This window comes from Amphiprion ocellaris, chromosome 5, assembly GCF_022539595.1.
Source record: "Amphiprion ocellaris isolate individual 3 ecotype Okinawa chromosome 5, ASM2253959v1, whole genome shotgun sequence".
Taxonomy (NCBI): domain Eukaryota; kingdom Metazoa; phylum Chordata; class Actinopteri; family Pomacentridae; genus Amphiprion; species Amphiprion ocellaris.
Window position 1 is genome coordinate 40,126,896 of NC_072770.1, and position 16,487 is coordinate 40,143,382.

At 41.7% G+C, this 16,487-nt stretch overlaps 1 protein-coding gene and 1 long non-coding RNA gene across 13 annotated transcripts in view; one reads left to right on the top strand and one right to left on the bottom strand.

The window, feature by feature from the left end:
* The window catches only part of LOC111580519 (E3 ubiquitin-protein ligase RNF123), a 130,236-nt gene that overhangs the window by 97,999 nt on the left and 15,750 nt on the right, over nucleotides 1-16,487 (top strand). For 7 of the 12 annotated variants that reach the window (XM_055010835.1, XM_055010834.1, XM_055010836.1 and 4 more), the window contains 3 exons: nucleotides 1,789-2,060; nucleotides 13,373-13,467; nucleotides 14,070-15,118. In XM_055010835.1, coding sequence (XP_054866810.1) covers nucleotides 1,789-2,060; nucleotides 13,373-13,467; nucleotides 14,070-14,306 — 604 coding nt within the window. In that variant the 3' untranslated portion in view covers nucleotides 14,307-15,118. Of the gene's footprint in view, nucleotides 1-1,788; nucleotides 2,061-13,372; nucleotides 13,468-14,069; nucleotides 15,119-16,487 lie in introns of those variants that run through there. The other 5 variants (XR_008601740.1, XM_055010837.1, XM_035956363.2 and 2 more) reach the window with 2 other exon arrangements.
* Nucleotides 7,714-16,191, bottom strand: LOC118471486 (uncharacterized). Its single transcript, XR_008601744.1, has 5 exons — nucleotides 16,077-16,191; nucleotides 15,932-15,999; nucleotides 15,789-15,857; nucleotides 15,110-15,250; nucleotides 7,714-11,252 (listed from the first exon to the last, which is right to left on the bottom strand). It is a non-coding gene; the product is annotated as an uncharacterized LOC118471486 (long non-coding RNA).

A 16,487-nucleotide genomic window follows, 5' to 3' on the forward strand; every position in this document is an offset into this window, starting at 1 on the left:
TTTTTTCACTTTGTCTCTTTCATGTGCCAGTAGTTTCCTGGTCTTCGTATCGTTTCCTCATCAGTCTAAACTCTTCGCCCTTTTGTTGGTTTATAATTAGAGGAAACTCAGTGAACTCATGTTGACTTGCAACATAAAAACAGTCGCTGACATTTTACAGCCGAAGCACCAACGTTCACAAAGTCCCTTTTGTTTTATCAAAATACTGTAACTATCAATACATCTATTATTATAACTATTAATACATCTATCAATACATCTATCAATATAACCCGTTTTTCAGTTTTACCATTTTAAATACCTTTATATTTTCTGAGCACATGTATTTCACTAGTCATTCCATAATAATTAATTCTTTACCAAGTTGTTTCCTGCATGTTTCTGTTTACGTTGCAGAAAATCATCCCAGGTCAGGGTGATTGGTTTTATTTTGAGTCCTCTGCTTGTCTCTGATGGATTTTCATTTCAGTGAGGATGAGTTCAGAGCATCAGCAGCTCCCAGAGGTGATGTGGTCGGAATGAATATTAATCTGGGATTTCTGTTGTGAGAGTGAACAGAGAAAACCGTGGGCGGTGGTGGAAACCCTCACTATGAAAGATTGATGCCGAGGTGGGATTGATTGGCGCCGCAGGAAGAGCAGAAGAGTACTTTTATTAGTGATGGACTCATCAGACAGACAGAGCGGCTCCTGAATGTCTCTCTGAAATGTGTTGGTCAGGTTCAAGTGGAGGAAGTGTTCTTCTAAAACCAGACGCCTTCCGTCCTGAAGAGAGTCAGAAATGTAAAGTTCTATCCTTCACTGGTCTGAAATGTAAAGTTCTACCCTTCACCAATCAGAAATATAAAGTTCTAACCTTCACCGGTCAGAAATGTAAAGTTCTAACCTTCACCGGTCAGAAATGTAAAGTTCTAACCTTCACCGGTCAGAAATGTAAAGTTATAACCTTCACCGGTCAGAAATGTAAAGTCCTAACCTTCACCAATCAGAAATATAAAGTTCTAACCTTCACCGGTCAGAAATGTAAAGTTCTACCCTTCACCGGTCAGAAATGTAAAGTTCTACCCTTCACCGGTCAGAAATGTAAAGTTCTAACCTTCACGTATCAGAAATGTAAAGTCCTAACCTTCACCGGTCAGAAATGTAAAGTTCTAACCTTCACTGGTCAGAAATGTAAAGTTCTAACCTTCACCGGTCAGAAATGTAAAGTTCTAACCTTCACCGGTCAGAAATGTAAAGTTCTAACCTTCACCAATCAGAAATGTAAAGTTCTAACCTTTGCCAGTCAGAAATGTAAAGTTCTAACCTTCACCGGTCAGAAATGTAAAGTTCTAACCTTCACCGGTCAGAAATGTAAAGTTCTATCCTTCACCAGGGTCATCTCTACCATCTCTGTCATCGTATTCCTTCTTCTTTTATTGATGTTTTGAAAATCTGTCTCTTCTAGTTTCAACCCAGTTGCAGCTAATTGTGTGTTGGATTATAAAGCTCCGTCATGTTCACAAATTTTTTATTTCTGGACAGTAACATTGAATATTTTCAGAAGGTTCATTCCAGTTCCTCTAAACCTTTTATTGGACACTTTTAACATTCGTTGCAGATCAGTAATAAAAGATGTGTTTCCTGCTTTTCCCCGGCTCTGATGTCACATTCAGAGATTTATTTCATGTTCAGCATCCTGGTTTTCTATTGGAGGTTGGAATTATGGTGCAGCGTCCTGGTTTTCTATTGGAGGTTGTATTCGTAAAAGCAGTCCAGGTGTAAACTGACTTCTCCTCTTCCTCCTCAGGGTTTCTCGTGCTTCCTCCGTCCTGCTGTCTGACCCCTGTTTCCAGCTGCACTCCATCCAGCACCTTCTGGGGGAGGCAGGAGACTCCTCTGGTTCCTTCGGTCCATCAGGGCCATCTGGTTCCTCAGGTTCATCAGGTTCTTCTGGTTTCTCTGGTTCTTCGGCCGCCATTGCCGCCCGTCCAGCTGTCGGATCTTTGGGTTCGTCCGTGGCTCCTCCTATCTCTACAGCCGGGAACTCGTCAGAGCGGAAACACTTCTCTCTGCATGCATGTGAGTCCAATCCCAGGTTTAATCAGTAGAAACAATAGAAGAGCTTTATTGTCTTCATACATGATGAAAATAGAACCTTCAGTATTTCTTATCTTCATACATGATGAAAATAGAACTTTTAGTATTTATTGTGTTCATACATGTGAACATGATTAAAATAGAACCTTCATTGTTTACCGCAGTAAACTAAACACTCACAGACTGAAGTCTGGACTTCCTAACAGCCTAAACTCTGCAGCGTTCAGCTAAAGACAGGAATGCTGCTCTGTTTCCTGCTCTGAGGGATCGATGAGCAGCTTCTCTATGATTCGGTGCCTCGTGACACTTTTGTAGTTTACAGTGAAGAAGTTTCCAGCGAGATGTGGAACGGCATTACAAGGTGACTGATTCACTGGATGGTGGGCGATGGACAATCCGAAAACAGCTTGTGTTCCTGCTGCATTGATTGTGGTCCTTTTTTAAAACTGATGCTGTGACAGAAGTCATAAATCTGGGGAGGAAACAGACGAACCAAACAACTGTTTAATCCTCTCAGTTCATCCAAGCCTTCACGCTCCTCCAATGAAGGACTGAATATGATTTATATCAGTTTAATGTTGATGTGATTCACCTTAAAGCAGGAACCTGCAGGAATGGATTTATAGCATAAAGCTTATGAAATATTATTTTTATAATGCAGTATTTTATTCTGCCTGATTTTTGATATCTGTTTTTATCACTCCATAAATCTGAAAATGCTGTCAGCAGACAGTCCGTGTTTTTAGCAGTAAAATGCTGCATAAATCAGGCTGTGAATGAAACGTGAAGAAACTTCAGAGGAAAAACCCTGCAGAATATAAACAGGAATGAAACTGGATGATGGAAAACTTAATTAAATCAATGTTTTGTAATTCCAGTCTACAGATGCTAATAGACAAAACTAAAACCTAAATGTGAATTCTGATGTTTTCTTCTCACTCTGAGAGAAGAAAATCTCCTGTACTGGATGTTTATTTAAGTCCAGCACCTTCATAGTAAAGACTTCATGCAGATTCTGTTCAGACGTCACTCATCTGAAGGGCTTCAGATTCGTCTTCTTTGTCTTTAGACTGACATGTTTCTGCCTTCATCAATAAAAAGATTATATAAAGTCAAGAGCACAGAAAACCTTCAGCACTCCACTGCAGCAGGTTTCATGTCCATCATCCAGGTTATTTACAGACGTGATCAAACAATTCAGTCTGTTTCTGGAAAAATTAAAAACCTGCTTTAAATTTAACCTCCTTCAGTCGGAGCTGCTCAGATCCCAGAGCTCCTTTAAACACCTTAAACATCTCAGATCCAACTGAGGTTCATCTCCTAAACAGAGTCCACACAGAGAAACTTCAACTGGAATTTAATGCTGGAGAAGAAGAAGAAGAACCAAGAGAAGTCCCATGGAGACCGCTGTGGAGAGGAGGAGGATGGAGATGATTGTTGTGGACAGAAACTGTGGATCATCTGAAGGTTGGAGCAGCAACAGGAACCACAGTACAGCTGTTTGGATGTTCTCAGGACGTTACAGAAGAACTCTGGAGGAAACGGCAGCAGATCCTCCTGCTCTGGTTTGTTCTGGGTGGTAACCATGGTAACCCCAGACCCTCCTCTGGTCTCAATGAAGGTTGATGATCAGTGATGGTCCAGAAACATCTACTGCTGCTCAGGTCTTCTACAGAAACAGGATCTGAACTCTTTGGTCTCATGGAGGAACTTCTGGTGAATCGATTGTTGTTTTTTTAAAGCAGCAGAACTGAGTTTATCTGTCGACACTTCAGCGTCTCAGAACGTCTTCATCCTGGAGAGTTTCCTGAAACTGTTTAAATCATACCTGTGTGTGAATGGATTAATGCAGGTTATCACTAAATTAAAAGATTGGTCGGTGCTGCCTTTGATTTGGAGATGTTTGGAGAACCGTGTGTCAGTTAAAAACTTTCTAGGCAGAATTTAAAATGTCCAATCGGTTTGCTGGAGTCTCACAACTAAACGTCTCTCAGAGCTTCCAGATCAGGAGTTTGGTTCTCAGTGTGCTTTGGAAAGTGGCCCGTTATGTTCCTAATGTGATTTGGACTTCACTTTCATTTTGTTCGGGGCTGCAGTGGAATCCATCACAGCCTCATTCTGCTGCTGTCAGACTTCATGGAGCCTCCATTCGCTGCCTGAGAGATTTATTCTGCAGAATGCGAAGGACTCTGAAAGAATCTGATGAAGCAGCGTTTTCTCTTCTGTTTTCAGCTCCATGTGTTACAGATGAGCTGAGACTCAGATCCTCACATGGAACAGAACAAGGGCTGAAGGTTCGGGTTCTCCAGGTGTTCTTGAGGTGTTGTCCAGGTGTTCTCCAGATGTTCTCCAGGTGTTGTTCAGGTGTTCTCCAGATGTCCTCCAGGTGTTGTCCAGGTGTTGTTCAGGTGTTCTCCAGATGTTCTCCAGGTGTTGTCCAGGTGTTCTCCGGGTGTTCTCCAGGTGTTGTCCATGTCCAGGTGCTCTGGTGGATCAGTGGATCTGCTGTCATCAACCTCAGGTGTAACTTTAATAGGCAGCCTTCTTGGATGAATCGATTATTTCTGGAGGAACAGACGACCTTGAACACCCCTATGGTCTAACCTGATGGAGACTGTCGGCTCTGATTGGTTTGCTGAACGTTTGCTGGTGGTTGGCTCCAAACTAAAGAGCTCAGAGCTACAAAGACACCAAACATTTAGAAAGACACACAGATGGACCACAGACAGTGCTAAGGTTAGGGTTAGAGTAATCTGAATGTTCCAGATCATCAAACTGATATCTATCTGTATTTAATGTTGGACAGAGATAACCACCAAACAATAAATGCAGTTTTTAAATGACGGTTTATTGAAGGTTTATTAGAACCCATATTAACCTGTGAAAAAGTAATCGCCCCCCTGAACCTGATGACTGGTTTGGCAGCAGCAGGTAGATGTTTGTTCCAGCTGGGATCATCTTCTACATCCATGGAGGAACGTTGGTCCACTCTTCTCTGTAGAACAGTTTAAATTCAGTCACAGTAGATGGTTTTAGATCATCAGCTGATCTTTGAAGGTCTTCAACCAGAATCTATTAGATTGAAGTCCAGACTTTGACTCAGCTGCTCCAGAACCTTCATTTAGTTCTTGTTGATCCTCTCAGAGGTGGACTTCCTGGTGTTCTTTGGGTCCATTAGTGTTGTGGTTCAGGTCCTGAACTGATGGTGGATGTTCTCCAGGAGGATCTTCAGATAGAGAACAGAATTCATGACAAGTGGTCCAGGTCCTCCAACCATCTCGGTACCACCACCATGTTCCACTGCTGGTACCATGTTCTTCTGTGGAGTGCAGTATTAGCTTTACTCCAGATGGAACAGACCCATGTCTTCTAAAAAGTTCCACCTTTGACTCATCAGTCCACAGGATGTTGTCCTAAATTCTTGGAGATCATCCAGCTATTTTTTTGTAAAAACCAGATGAACCTTCATGATCTTTCCGGTCAGTAGAGGTTTGATCTTTATCGCTCCATGGATCCATTTCCTCCAGAGTCTTCTTCATTGTGGAACCATGTAAACAGACCTTAACTGAGGCCAGTGAGGTATGAAGATCTTCAGATGCTCGTCTGGGTTCTTCTGTGACCACCTGGATTAGATGTAGATGTTCTCTACGAGAAATGACTTTGTTCCTCATCTGTTCTTGAATCTCTTTAGAACGTAGCATCATGTGCTGCTTTCTGAGACCCTTTAGCTGCTTCTTAATGAAGACAGGTTCTATTTAGAGAAGTTTAGATCCAACCAGCCTGGCAGGAACCATCTGAAGGTCTGGATGGAGAAACTGAATCCAACTGCCACATGAATTCGGTCATGAGTAGATTGGTAGCTAAAGGGCAATTACTTTTTCACGTACGTAGGGGAAGATGAGCAGGACAGTATTTTTTCCTTCAATCAATAAAATCCTAATTTTAAAACTGCATTTTGTGTTTTCTTGGATTATCTTTGTGTGATATGACAGATAGAGTCACTCTGAGGTCTGTGGAACATCTAGTCCATCTATTAATGAACATTTAGTCCATCTATTAATGAACATTTAGTCCACCTATTAATGAACATTTAGTTCATTAATTATAATAAAAATTAATTAATTAGTTAATTAATGAATGCTGATTGGTTCCCCTGCTACCAGTCGATTGGTTGAGAGTCTCCAACATTTCCTTTGGCTGATTATAGAACTACAGGGTATATTTTGCTGGAGAGATGCTCATTTTCTGTAGCAGAGCAGCAGAACACTGCAGTTTATCAAACACACACCTCCTTCAGCCTCTGATCCACCAACCAACCAACCAGCAAACAGTTACCTGAACAGGTGAACCCAGCAGACTATGTTCAGGTTGTTCAGGTCTTTAGGTGACCAGGAGTGTGTCCAGTTGTTGTCATGGTTTCTGTTCTGCTGGTCAACCTCCCACTGGTTTTAGCTCCACTCATTGTTGAGATGCAGAGAAGCTTCATGAAGCTGAAGCTGGAACAGAGAAGATGGCTTCAGGTGTTGTACCTGGTGATGGGTTAGTGTGATGTTGTGTCAGAGTGTTGGTCTGTTGTGTGTTTTCTGTCCACTGAACGGTTTCTGCTGTTTCATGTGGAGCTGCAACAGAAACGCCGGTGGCTTTAAAATTTCAGATGTTGCCACAGGAAGTGGTCTGGTCACCGCAGCAACGCAAGTAGTTTCCATGACTACCTCATGTGGCATCAATTGTAGGATCTGTATGTTTGTGAGGACGTCATGCTGAACTGATGACCAGTAAACATGACAGTAAACAAAGAGGTAACTAAACTGGTGAATCAGTGGACTGCAGCTGAACTTTTAATTCAGGGATACTTCAAATATAAGAGAGTATTCTGTCATTTCAGCATGTTCCAGACTTTAAAATGTTCACTGTTCTATTATCTCTCCGTTGAAGCAGCCTCTCAGGTAAAGTTAGGGTTTTGTTCGTCCATCCTGCTGCGCAAACACTACTGTGTTTTTCATGGATGTTCCTGATGGAATCAGAGTCTCTTTGGAGACGAATCCGTTGGGCCGACCTTCTCTTAGTGTGAAGGAGGTCTTCCTGCTGAGGATGATGATCTCTCAGGTTCATTATCAGAGCTGGATCTGTGCCAGCCGCCGATTTTCTGCTCTGATCTGATTAAGACACTTCATACTGTTGCAGCCTGCACTTAGCAAACTCGATATCCAGACTTTCCTTCATATCTCAGAGTGTGATTCAACCCTCAGATGGCAGTTCGTCTCATCGAACCACTGCAGAGTTTTAGAAATGTTCTTGAAATGTTCCAGTCCGTTCTAGACGTCAGTTTGTTTGTCTCCTACTCAGACTGATGGATTCCATGTTCCTGTAACATCTCACCGTTCAACACCAACCAGACCAGATCAATCAGACAGAAATCAGTGATCAATCAGACTGTAATCAGTGATCAGTCAGACAGAAATCAGTGATCAATCAGACAGAAATCAGTGATCAATCAGACAGAAATCAGTGATCAATCAGACTGTAATCAGTGATCAATCGGACAGAAATCCGTAATCAGAGACTGTAATCAGTGATCAGTCAGACAGAAATCAGTGATCAATCAGACAGTAATCAGTGATCAGTCAGACAGAAATCAGTGATCAATCAGTAAGCAATCAGTAATAGTCGTAAAATAAGGTTGAAAGGCTGCACAAGACATTTGTTCATTTTATTCTTCATATTCTTTAGGGTTAGTCAGTGAGGAGGACACTGAGGTTTATCTTCTACGTGGAACACATTCAGATCATATCATCAGTCGAGGAAGGGACTTCATCATCATCAAATGAGAATAAATGAGATGACTGCATAAACGTTGCATCATGTCTCAGTTGATTGGATGAGTAAACGTTTCTGAAGCTGGGAGCTCATGTATCTGGATCCATCAAAAGGCATCATGGGGAAAATATTCCCTGTGAGCCAGCTCTTCTTCCTCACATTTAAGCAGATTATAAATACAAGTATACATGAATTAAAGGAGTACGAGATAAAAACAGGATTAAAAGAAAACACAGGAACCAAAGTAAAACCAGTTAAAGGAAAAACATTGGACAGGAAATAAAATGAATTAAACAATTGAATCAAATCAGAAACTACAGATTAAAACGCATTGAAAGGACATAAAATGTAGATTAGAACTACTGCAGTATGCTAATGTTACTGATGCTGCTATCATGTTAGCTCCTGTTAGCTCTTGTTAGCTACAGATAGCTCATCTTAGCTCCAGAGTGCTCCTGTTAGCTACAGATGCATCGACCTGTCCTGAGGCTGTATTAGCTGGTTTGCTAGCTACCTTAATAATCGTATACAGCGAGTAAAATCAGAGAACTTGATATCAGGACCTTTGATCGTCACTACGGGTGTACCTCATGGCTCCATCTTGGGCCAAATTTTGTTTTCCATCTCCATAAATGATGTGGCCAAAGCTACTGGTGCCTCCCGCATACACCTCTACCCTGATGACACCGTTATTTGCTCCACTGATCCATCACTTCACTCTGCTGCTTCTACCCTTCAACTCACTACTTCAATCAAGGAGTCTTTTCAGGACCTTTGCCTCAATTCCAAAAAAACAAAATGTCTGCTGTTTAACCAGACAAACAGGGTCCCCAGCCCCCCAAAGATCACCTGTTGCTCAGATCTGGAGTTTGGCAATTCCTACAAGTACCTTGGCCTCTGGCTGGACTCTTCACTCTCTTTAATTCCTCACATCAACATTCTACAGGCTAAAATCAAATCCAGACTGGGGTTCCTTTACCATAATAAGGTCTCCTTTACAAACTCTGCCAAAAACACTCTTGTGAAGATGACCATCCTCCCCATGTTTGACTACAGCAATGTCATCTATAAAATGGCCCCCAAGTGGCCCCTAACAGGCTGGATGTCCTCCATCACTCAGCCTTTCCCCACCCTCCATTGTGACCTTTACTAACTGGTGGGTTGGTCCTCCCTTTACTAGCTGGTGGGCTGGTCCTCCCTTTACTAACTGGTGGTTGGTCCTTCCTTTACTAACTGGTGGGTTGGTCCTCCCTTTACTAACTGGTGGGCTGGTCCTCCCTTTACTAACTGGTGGTTGGTCCTTCCTTTACTAACTGGTGGGCTGGTCCTCCCTTTACTAACTGGTGGGCTGGTCCTCCCTTTACTAACTGGTGGTTGGTCCTTCCTTTACCAACTGGTGGGTTGGTCCTCCCTTTACTAACTGGTGGTTGGTCCTCCCTTTACTAACTGGTGGTTGGTCCTCCCTTTACTAACTGGTGGTTGGTCCTTCCTTTACCAACTGGTAGTTGGTCCTCCCTTTACTAACTGGTGGGTTGGTCCTCCCTTTACTCCAGGAGACTCCAGTACTGTCTTCTCCTCCTCTACCAGACCCTATCAGGAAAGACCTTAGTACCTCTCCAACCTCCTACAGCCTCCATAACAACCACCACCTGAGGTCCAGAGATCATAACGCTGTCTATCCCCAAGGTTCTCACTGTATTTGGCCGGAATTCCCTTCAATTTGCTGCAGGAATCGATTGGAATTCCCTCCAAAAACCTCTGAAACTGTCGTCTCTTCCATCTCTTTCCGTATTTAATCAGAAGCTGCAGCTGACCGAAGCTGACCACTGACGTGCTGTTTTCACTGACCTGTAGCATTAATTTAGGTTGTTTATTAATCTCTGTTTAAACACTTATGCGTCATTTTTGAGTATGTATTGTTTATTTGTTGTCTTTCTACCCGTTGGGGCCTCTGGCCAGGTCATCACTGGAAATGAGAAACTGTCAAATGATCTACCTGGAAAAATAAAGAATAAAAAAGGCTCCTGTTAGCTAGAGATAGCTCCAGTTTGTTCTTTTCGGTCCTTGTGGCTTCAGTTGACTTTTTTAGCTCCTCTTAGGTGAAAATAGTAAATTTGCAGTGTGACAGAAGGTCAGAGGATACTTTTAAATTCAAGACTTTTACTGAAAATTTAATGGTTGTAAAACAAACTTTTGACAATAAACAACACTGATGTTCAGTACCTATCTATAGTCTTTCTATCTATTTATCTATCTATCTATCTATCTATCTATGTATCTATCTATAGTCTATCTATCCATCTAGTCTATCTATAATCTAGGTATCTATAGTCTATCTATCTATCTATCTATCTATCTATCTATCTATCTATCTATCTATAATCTAGCTATCTATAGTCTATCTATAATCTATTGATTTATTGTCATCTATCTATAATCTATCTGTCTATCTATCTATCTATAGTCTATCTATAATCTATCTATCTATCTATCTATCTATCCATAGTCTGTCTGTCTATCTATCTATAATCTATTTATAGTCTATCTATCTATCTATCTATAATCTATCTAGTCTATCTATCTATAATCTATAATCTATCTATCTATAGTCTATCTATCAATCTATCCATAGTCTATCTATCTATCTATAGTCTATCTATCTATCTATCTATTGATAGTCTATCTATCTATCCATCTATCTATCTGCTTGTAGAAGCTTTCTTTTCTCCAGTTAACATCTTCTATCAGAGCCGCTGTATCTCCACCTGCTCTGATATGAATCCTTTAGACTGATGACTCTCTCTCTCTCTCTCTCTCTCTCTCTCTCTCTCTGTATTTCTCTCTGTCTCTATATGTCTCTACATCTATCTATCTATCTATCTATCTATCTCTCTATCTATCTATCTATCTATCTATCTATCTATCTATCTATCTATCTATCTATCTATCTATCTATCTATCTATCTATCTATCTATCTCTCTATCTATCTCTCTATCTATCTATCTATCTATCTATCTATCTATCTATCTATCTATCTATCTATCTATCATCCATCCATCCATCCATCCATCCATCCATCTATCTATCTATTTAAAGGGATGTTAGCCTGAAGTTTCTCCATTAAATCTACTTGCTGCAGTACTTTCTGCTGAAGTGTTATTTTATTATCCTTCTGTGTTGGCTGGTGTTCAAACGACTCAGATGTCCTCCACAGTTGTGTCCTTCAGCTCCTCCTCAGGGATGTGGTTTGATCAGGAGCAATGTTCTGCTGATAGAACATCTGACCCAGTCAGCTCTGAAGCTCTGCTGAGGTCCACAGTGTCAGCTTGAAGATTCTGAACCTAAAGAAGGAATCACTAAAAACAGAATAGCAAAGTTCAGCTTATTAATGTGGACAATAGAAGATCTGGATAATATCATAAAGTATTACAGTTCATTATTAAATAATCTAATAAAGTATTACAGTTCATTAGAACATAAAGTATTACAGTTCATTATTAAATAATCTGATAGAGTATTACAGTTCATTAGAACATATTAAAGTACTACAGTTCATATTAATCTAATAAAGTATTACAGTTCATTATGAAATAATCTAATAAAGTATTACAGTTCATTATAAAATAATCTAATAAAGTATTACAGTTCATTAAAGTCAGTGAAGTCTGGTTTGAATCAGGAGCTTCTGGTTGTTTTCTACTGATCCGCGGTGTTTATAAGTCTAATTGTCAGTGCAGTAAAATGGTTTTCTGAACAGAAGTGAAACATGCTCTACTACTGCTGATGTTTGTGCTGTAACCAGAGAGCAGTGACACACTTGTTCAGGTTGATTATATTTGGAGCTTCGGCTGAAACAGGATCTGTGAATTGAAGCCACAAGATGTCGTCTGCACGTGGAACAGCAGCTGATCACTTTCTGCTCTGATCATTCCTGCTGCTGGTACCAGTCTGGCTCGGTTTACAGGGTCGGGTTTCACGGCCCCCTCTGATTGGTGGAGTTTAAATAAATTTCATCTTTTCAGTAGAAATGTTGTCTTTGAAGAGAACACGGGTTTAAACTTGTTTGGGACCTAAAAATGTGAAGATCTTTTTCTGACCCTCCACCTTTGAAATCTTGCTTTTTAATTGGAAAATAAAGTTTTTCTAAACTTAACGAGATTAATTTGGATCAGGATGAACTGTAAGAACTTTGTAGATCATCTGACAACCTTTTCATGTGTTTAATCCAAAAATAACCCTCCGTCCTCATGTCCTCGTCTGTTTTTAATGTCAACTTTTTTAGTGAAAAAATCAAAACAATTAGACAAAACCTAAACACCACACAGAAAAATCAGAAAACTAATCTGTGTTTAAAGCCTAGAAATAATCTTAATGATACGTCACAGTTAAATATGGTTGATTTAAAAATCCTAGAAGAAATAGTTTGGCATCTGAAATCGACAATATGCACTCTGGATGTAATACATCTGACTTCTTAAAAAGGTTTTTACCTCAGTAAAAAGTGATCTCCTACCAATAGTTAACAGCTCGCTGACCTCAGACTGTTCCTGAGTTCCTGAAGGTAGCTGCCATTAAGCCACTGGAGGACTCTGGAATTAAACGTTTCACCTCCCAGAAAGACCAGAATAACCTCATCCATGCATTGATCTCCTGTAGACTGCACTACTGTGGTGGTATTTTAACAGAACTTCAGCTTCAGCTCATCCAGAACACTGACGCTGAAGTTTTAACTAAGAGATCTGAACACATCACACACTTCTAAAACCTCTACACTGTCTTCCAGTCATTCACAGAATAGATTTAAAACCCGACTGATGGTTTAAAAATCCCAGAATCCATCTGTGACATGTTCAGAGAATCCAAACCCAGCAGGACTCTTGGATCCAGGATCAGGTCTAATCCAGACCAGAGTCCAGACTAAACATGGAGAAGCAGCATTTAGATGTTCTGGAACAAACTGCCAGTGGAGATTAAACTTTCACCAGATGTAGACACTTCTATATCCAGGTTCAAAACATTTATTTTTTCATCCTATGCATGAAATCTGCACGCCATCGTTTAACTATCTGCTCCTCACTGTGATGCTCTGAATGTTTTATGTAAAGCACTTTGGATTTTCTTGGACATGAAGGGTTCTATACAGATAAACTAGCCTTGCCTTCAATGCAGTTTTAATAAAGATTCATTAACTGCAACAACTGTCTTAGTTCACTGTGACCTGAGGTCCAGTTAATGTACGAGGTTCTCTTCATGAAGGCTGGAGGTTTGTGTTCACTCAGTCATCATGGAAATAGGTGCAGCTCAGAAATAGTGACTGTGTTTGAATGTAAACAGGCGTAAACATGTGTGAACGTGTGAACATGTGTAAACAGGTGTGAACACTTGTGAACATGTGTAAATATGTGTGAACATGTGTAAACAGGTGCAAATAGGTGCTAACAGGTGTGAACAGGTATGTTTGTGTTTCCACTAACAGACACCGACTACATCAGTAAGGAGGAGAAGCAGAAGGTGGAGCTGATGTTGGCGTTTCTCACTGAAGAGTCCAAAGAGGCTGCAGCCAGCACTGCGGTGAGTCCAACGGCCTTCACTTAGTTAGGTAGTTAGCTCGTTAGTTAGTTAATTAGTTAGCTCATTAGTTAGTTAATTTGTTAGCTAGTTAGTTAATTAAGTAGCTCATTGGTTAGTTTGTTAGGTAGTTAGTTAGTTCAACTACACCATGTTGCCTGTCTGTCCTCTGCAGCCTCCATCACGAGTAGTATTTCTTGTGGTCATGGTGCAGGGAGTCGGCTGATGCTGCAGTTATTTGTTTATGCTCTAACTGGTCTAGATGAGGTGATGCTGAAGGAAACAGCTTATTTTTACTTTGACTTCTCTGAACTGTCTGAGGAAACGTCTCTGCAGAGCTTTTCAAATAATGTGCTCAGTGTTAATGTTCTACAGCAAAGAAATCTTAAATCAAAGGTGACAGATTCTCTAATGTGGACGTTTGTAGAAGAAAGAAAGATCAGCTTCAAACTAAATTAGAATAAACATTAAATTGTTGAACTTAGTGAATAAAACATTACAAAATGTGTGTGATTGAAATGTTGGAGCAACATGGAGATGACCAGGTTAAAACCAACGTTACTTTCTGCATTCTAATGTTCATCTACATACCTACACATTATCAGGTCACCAAGCTGGCAACAGATGGAAATCCGTCCATGAAGCAACTCTGCAGTGATGTTAATATGTGGAGGGTTGGACAGACACCTAGAGTCCATCTACAGCCTCCAATCAAGGAGGTCTACAGCCTCCAACAGAGGAAGTCTACAGCCTCTAATAATGGAGGTCTACAGCCTCTAACAGAGTTTTCTTACTTTATCTCCTTCCCGTTATCGCTCAGCCTGATTGTTGCTGATCCGTAGTGGTTGTGCAGAAGAAGAAAACAAGAACTCAGCTGTCATCACAGTTTGATTGTTTTTTTCTTACACCTGAGCTCTGCCCACTGACGGTGTCACTAAACTAAAAGCATCCAAAGGCGAAACGATGAATCTGAGATGAAACATTTCAGAGATCTCATGGACTGGACGGCAGCAGCAGAACAGAAGCTCAGCTGCAGTTGGGATAAACTGATCCATTGCCCTTCAGGGTGAACCTGGTCAGGAGAAACCCATTTCCTCCATGGTGTCCGTCCTCCTCTTCCTGTCCACTGGGGAAACCCAATACTTTTCTCTCCACCACAGAGCTGAACCGCTGCAGACCAACATTTATTATTGATCAGAAGCAGGAGATGGAGAGAGCAGCTCGGTGTAATTCACTCCTTCTGCTAAGTCATGCTTTAAGAAGCAGACAGCCACTGCGATAAGCCCTGCTTCAGTATTATTGGAGCCTCTGCAGGTGTGGCGTGAGGAGCGAAGGGAAAAAAGCATGTCAGAGCGCGTGAATAAAATGCGCAGCAGCTAGGATTTAGGTGGATGTTGCGACAACGCCACCCAGGGGAATTTCACCCCCGGGACATTCTGTTCAATAGGATCAACCAAGGATCATTTAAACACTCTCAAGGCACACACAGGTTCATAATCACTTGGGCAAGAGACTTGTTCCAAAAAATAATAATATCTTTATTTAATTACAATATTAATTATTATAGATAAGGGTCAAGGCCACCAGGTTAAAATAGGAGAGTAGAAGCACTCAACTTTAATATTAAAGGGGTAGGTTGGCTTACCATGGCGGCAGGCAAAAATCAGAAGATCAAAAGAGAAAAGGGGTCCAAAAATAATCCCACACCTGTGACACAACACACCAACGAAAAGGGGACTCATGAAACCACAACCAGGGATTGGACTGCCGCCGAGGCTTGCTGAACCTGCACAAAAGAAACAAATTATTAGTAAGGCTAACTGAACAGAGGCCTCGTGACCAGACTGATACACATAATCATAAAACGCGCGCGCGCACACGCACGCACACACACACACACACACACACACACACACACACACACACACACCACAGAACAATAGTTAAACACATATACAATATGAGGCAATATAATAGCGCTACAAAGCCTAAGGCTTTAGTGCCGAAAGTGCAGTGCAATAAAACTAGTACGCTGACGCAAAGAGCCACAAAAGAGCTAGCCAACACAACAAGTCGACAAGAGAGCTGAACAGAGAGCCGAAACAGCCGTAGAAAAAGAGCCGAAACAGCCGTAAGAAAAGAGCCAAAACAGCCGTAGGAAAAAGAGCTGAAACAGCAGCCAGTCCAGGGAAGCGGTGGCGTCCGACAGGCCACACGCTTAGCTGCAGCCTATAGAAGGTAAACAATTAAACAAGCATAATTATCATTAGATGACTGGTCACCTGCGCTTCATTGATCACTTGCCCCATTAGAGCGATACATACCCGATTATCCGTGGCGCAGCGTGACAGCAAGCAGGCGGAGGAGACCCACCAACAACCACAGCAGTTATGCTGCAGCAACCACACAACAAGATCAGGGATCAGTTAACACACCAGATAACACAAGGCGGACAACGTTAGCTTACCCCGCCAACACGGACGCACCCACGGCACGCTGAGCGGAGCGACCTGTCTCCCAGCGACACAGCCGTCGCTACCCAACAGAGCGGGAAAAAAGCCGTCACTACGTGCGCCGCACATTGCAGAAAGTTAAATGGAAAAGCCCATTACCTGTACCAGCGATATTACGTGCGCCCCGATTTACCACACCAGATCCAGTACGCCCGGCTGCAGTCACCTCCACGAGGAGAGCTCAGAGCGGAAAGCATGAGATTGAGGTGAAGCCACCCACCTGTGTGTATATAGAACGGCGCCGGATGCCGCCCCGCTGTCACAGCGGCGATTGAATTGGAACAGCGCCACACAGCGGCCAGGAGGGAGAAACCATCTGGCTACACAGGGACAGACTACTGGTGTCGAACACCAGAGTTTATTAAGCTGTCCAGAGAAAGAGTAGAGAGAAGAATGTGAAGCTCAGTCAGAGTTAAAGAAGGTTGATGACCTGCTGATGGCCTCCACTCAGAAACCATCTGCTGCTTGGTTCTTCTGACTCTCAGAAATGCTCAGAGTGACATCAGTCTG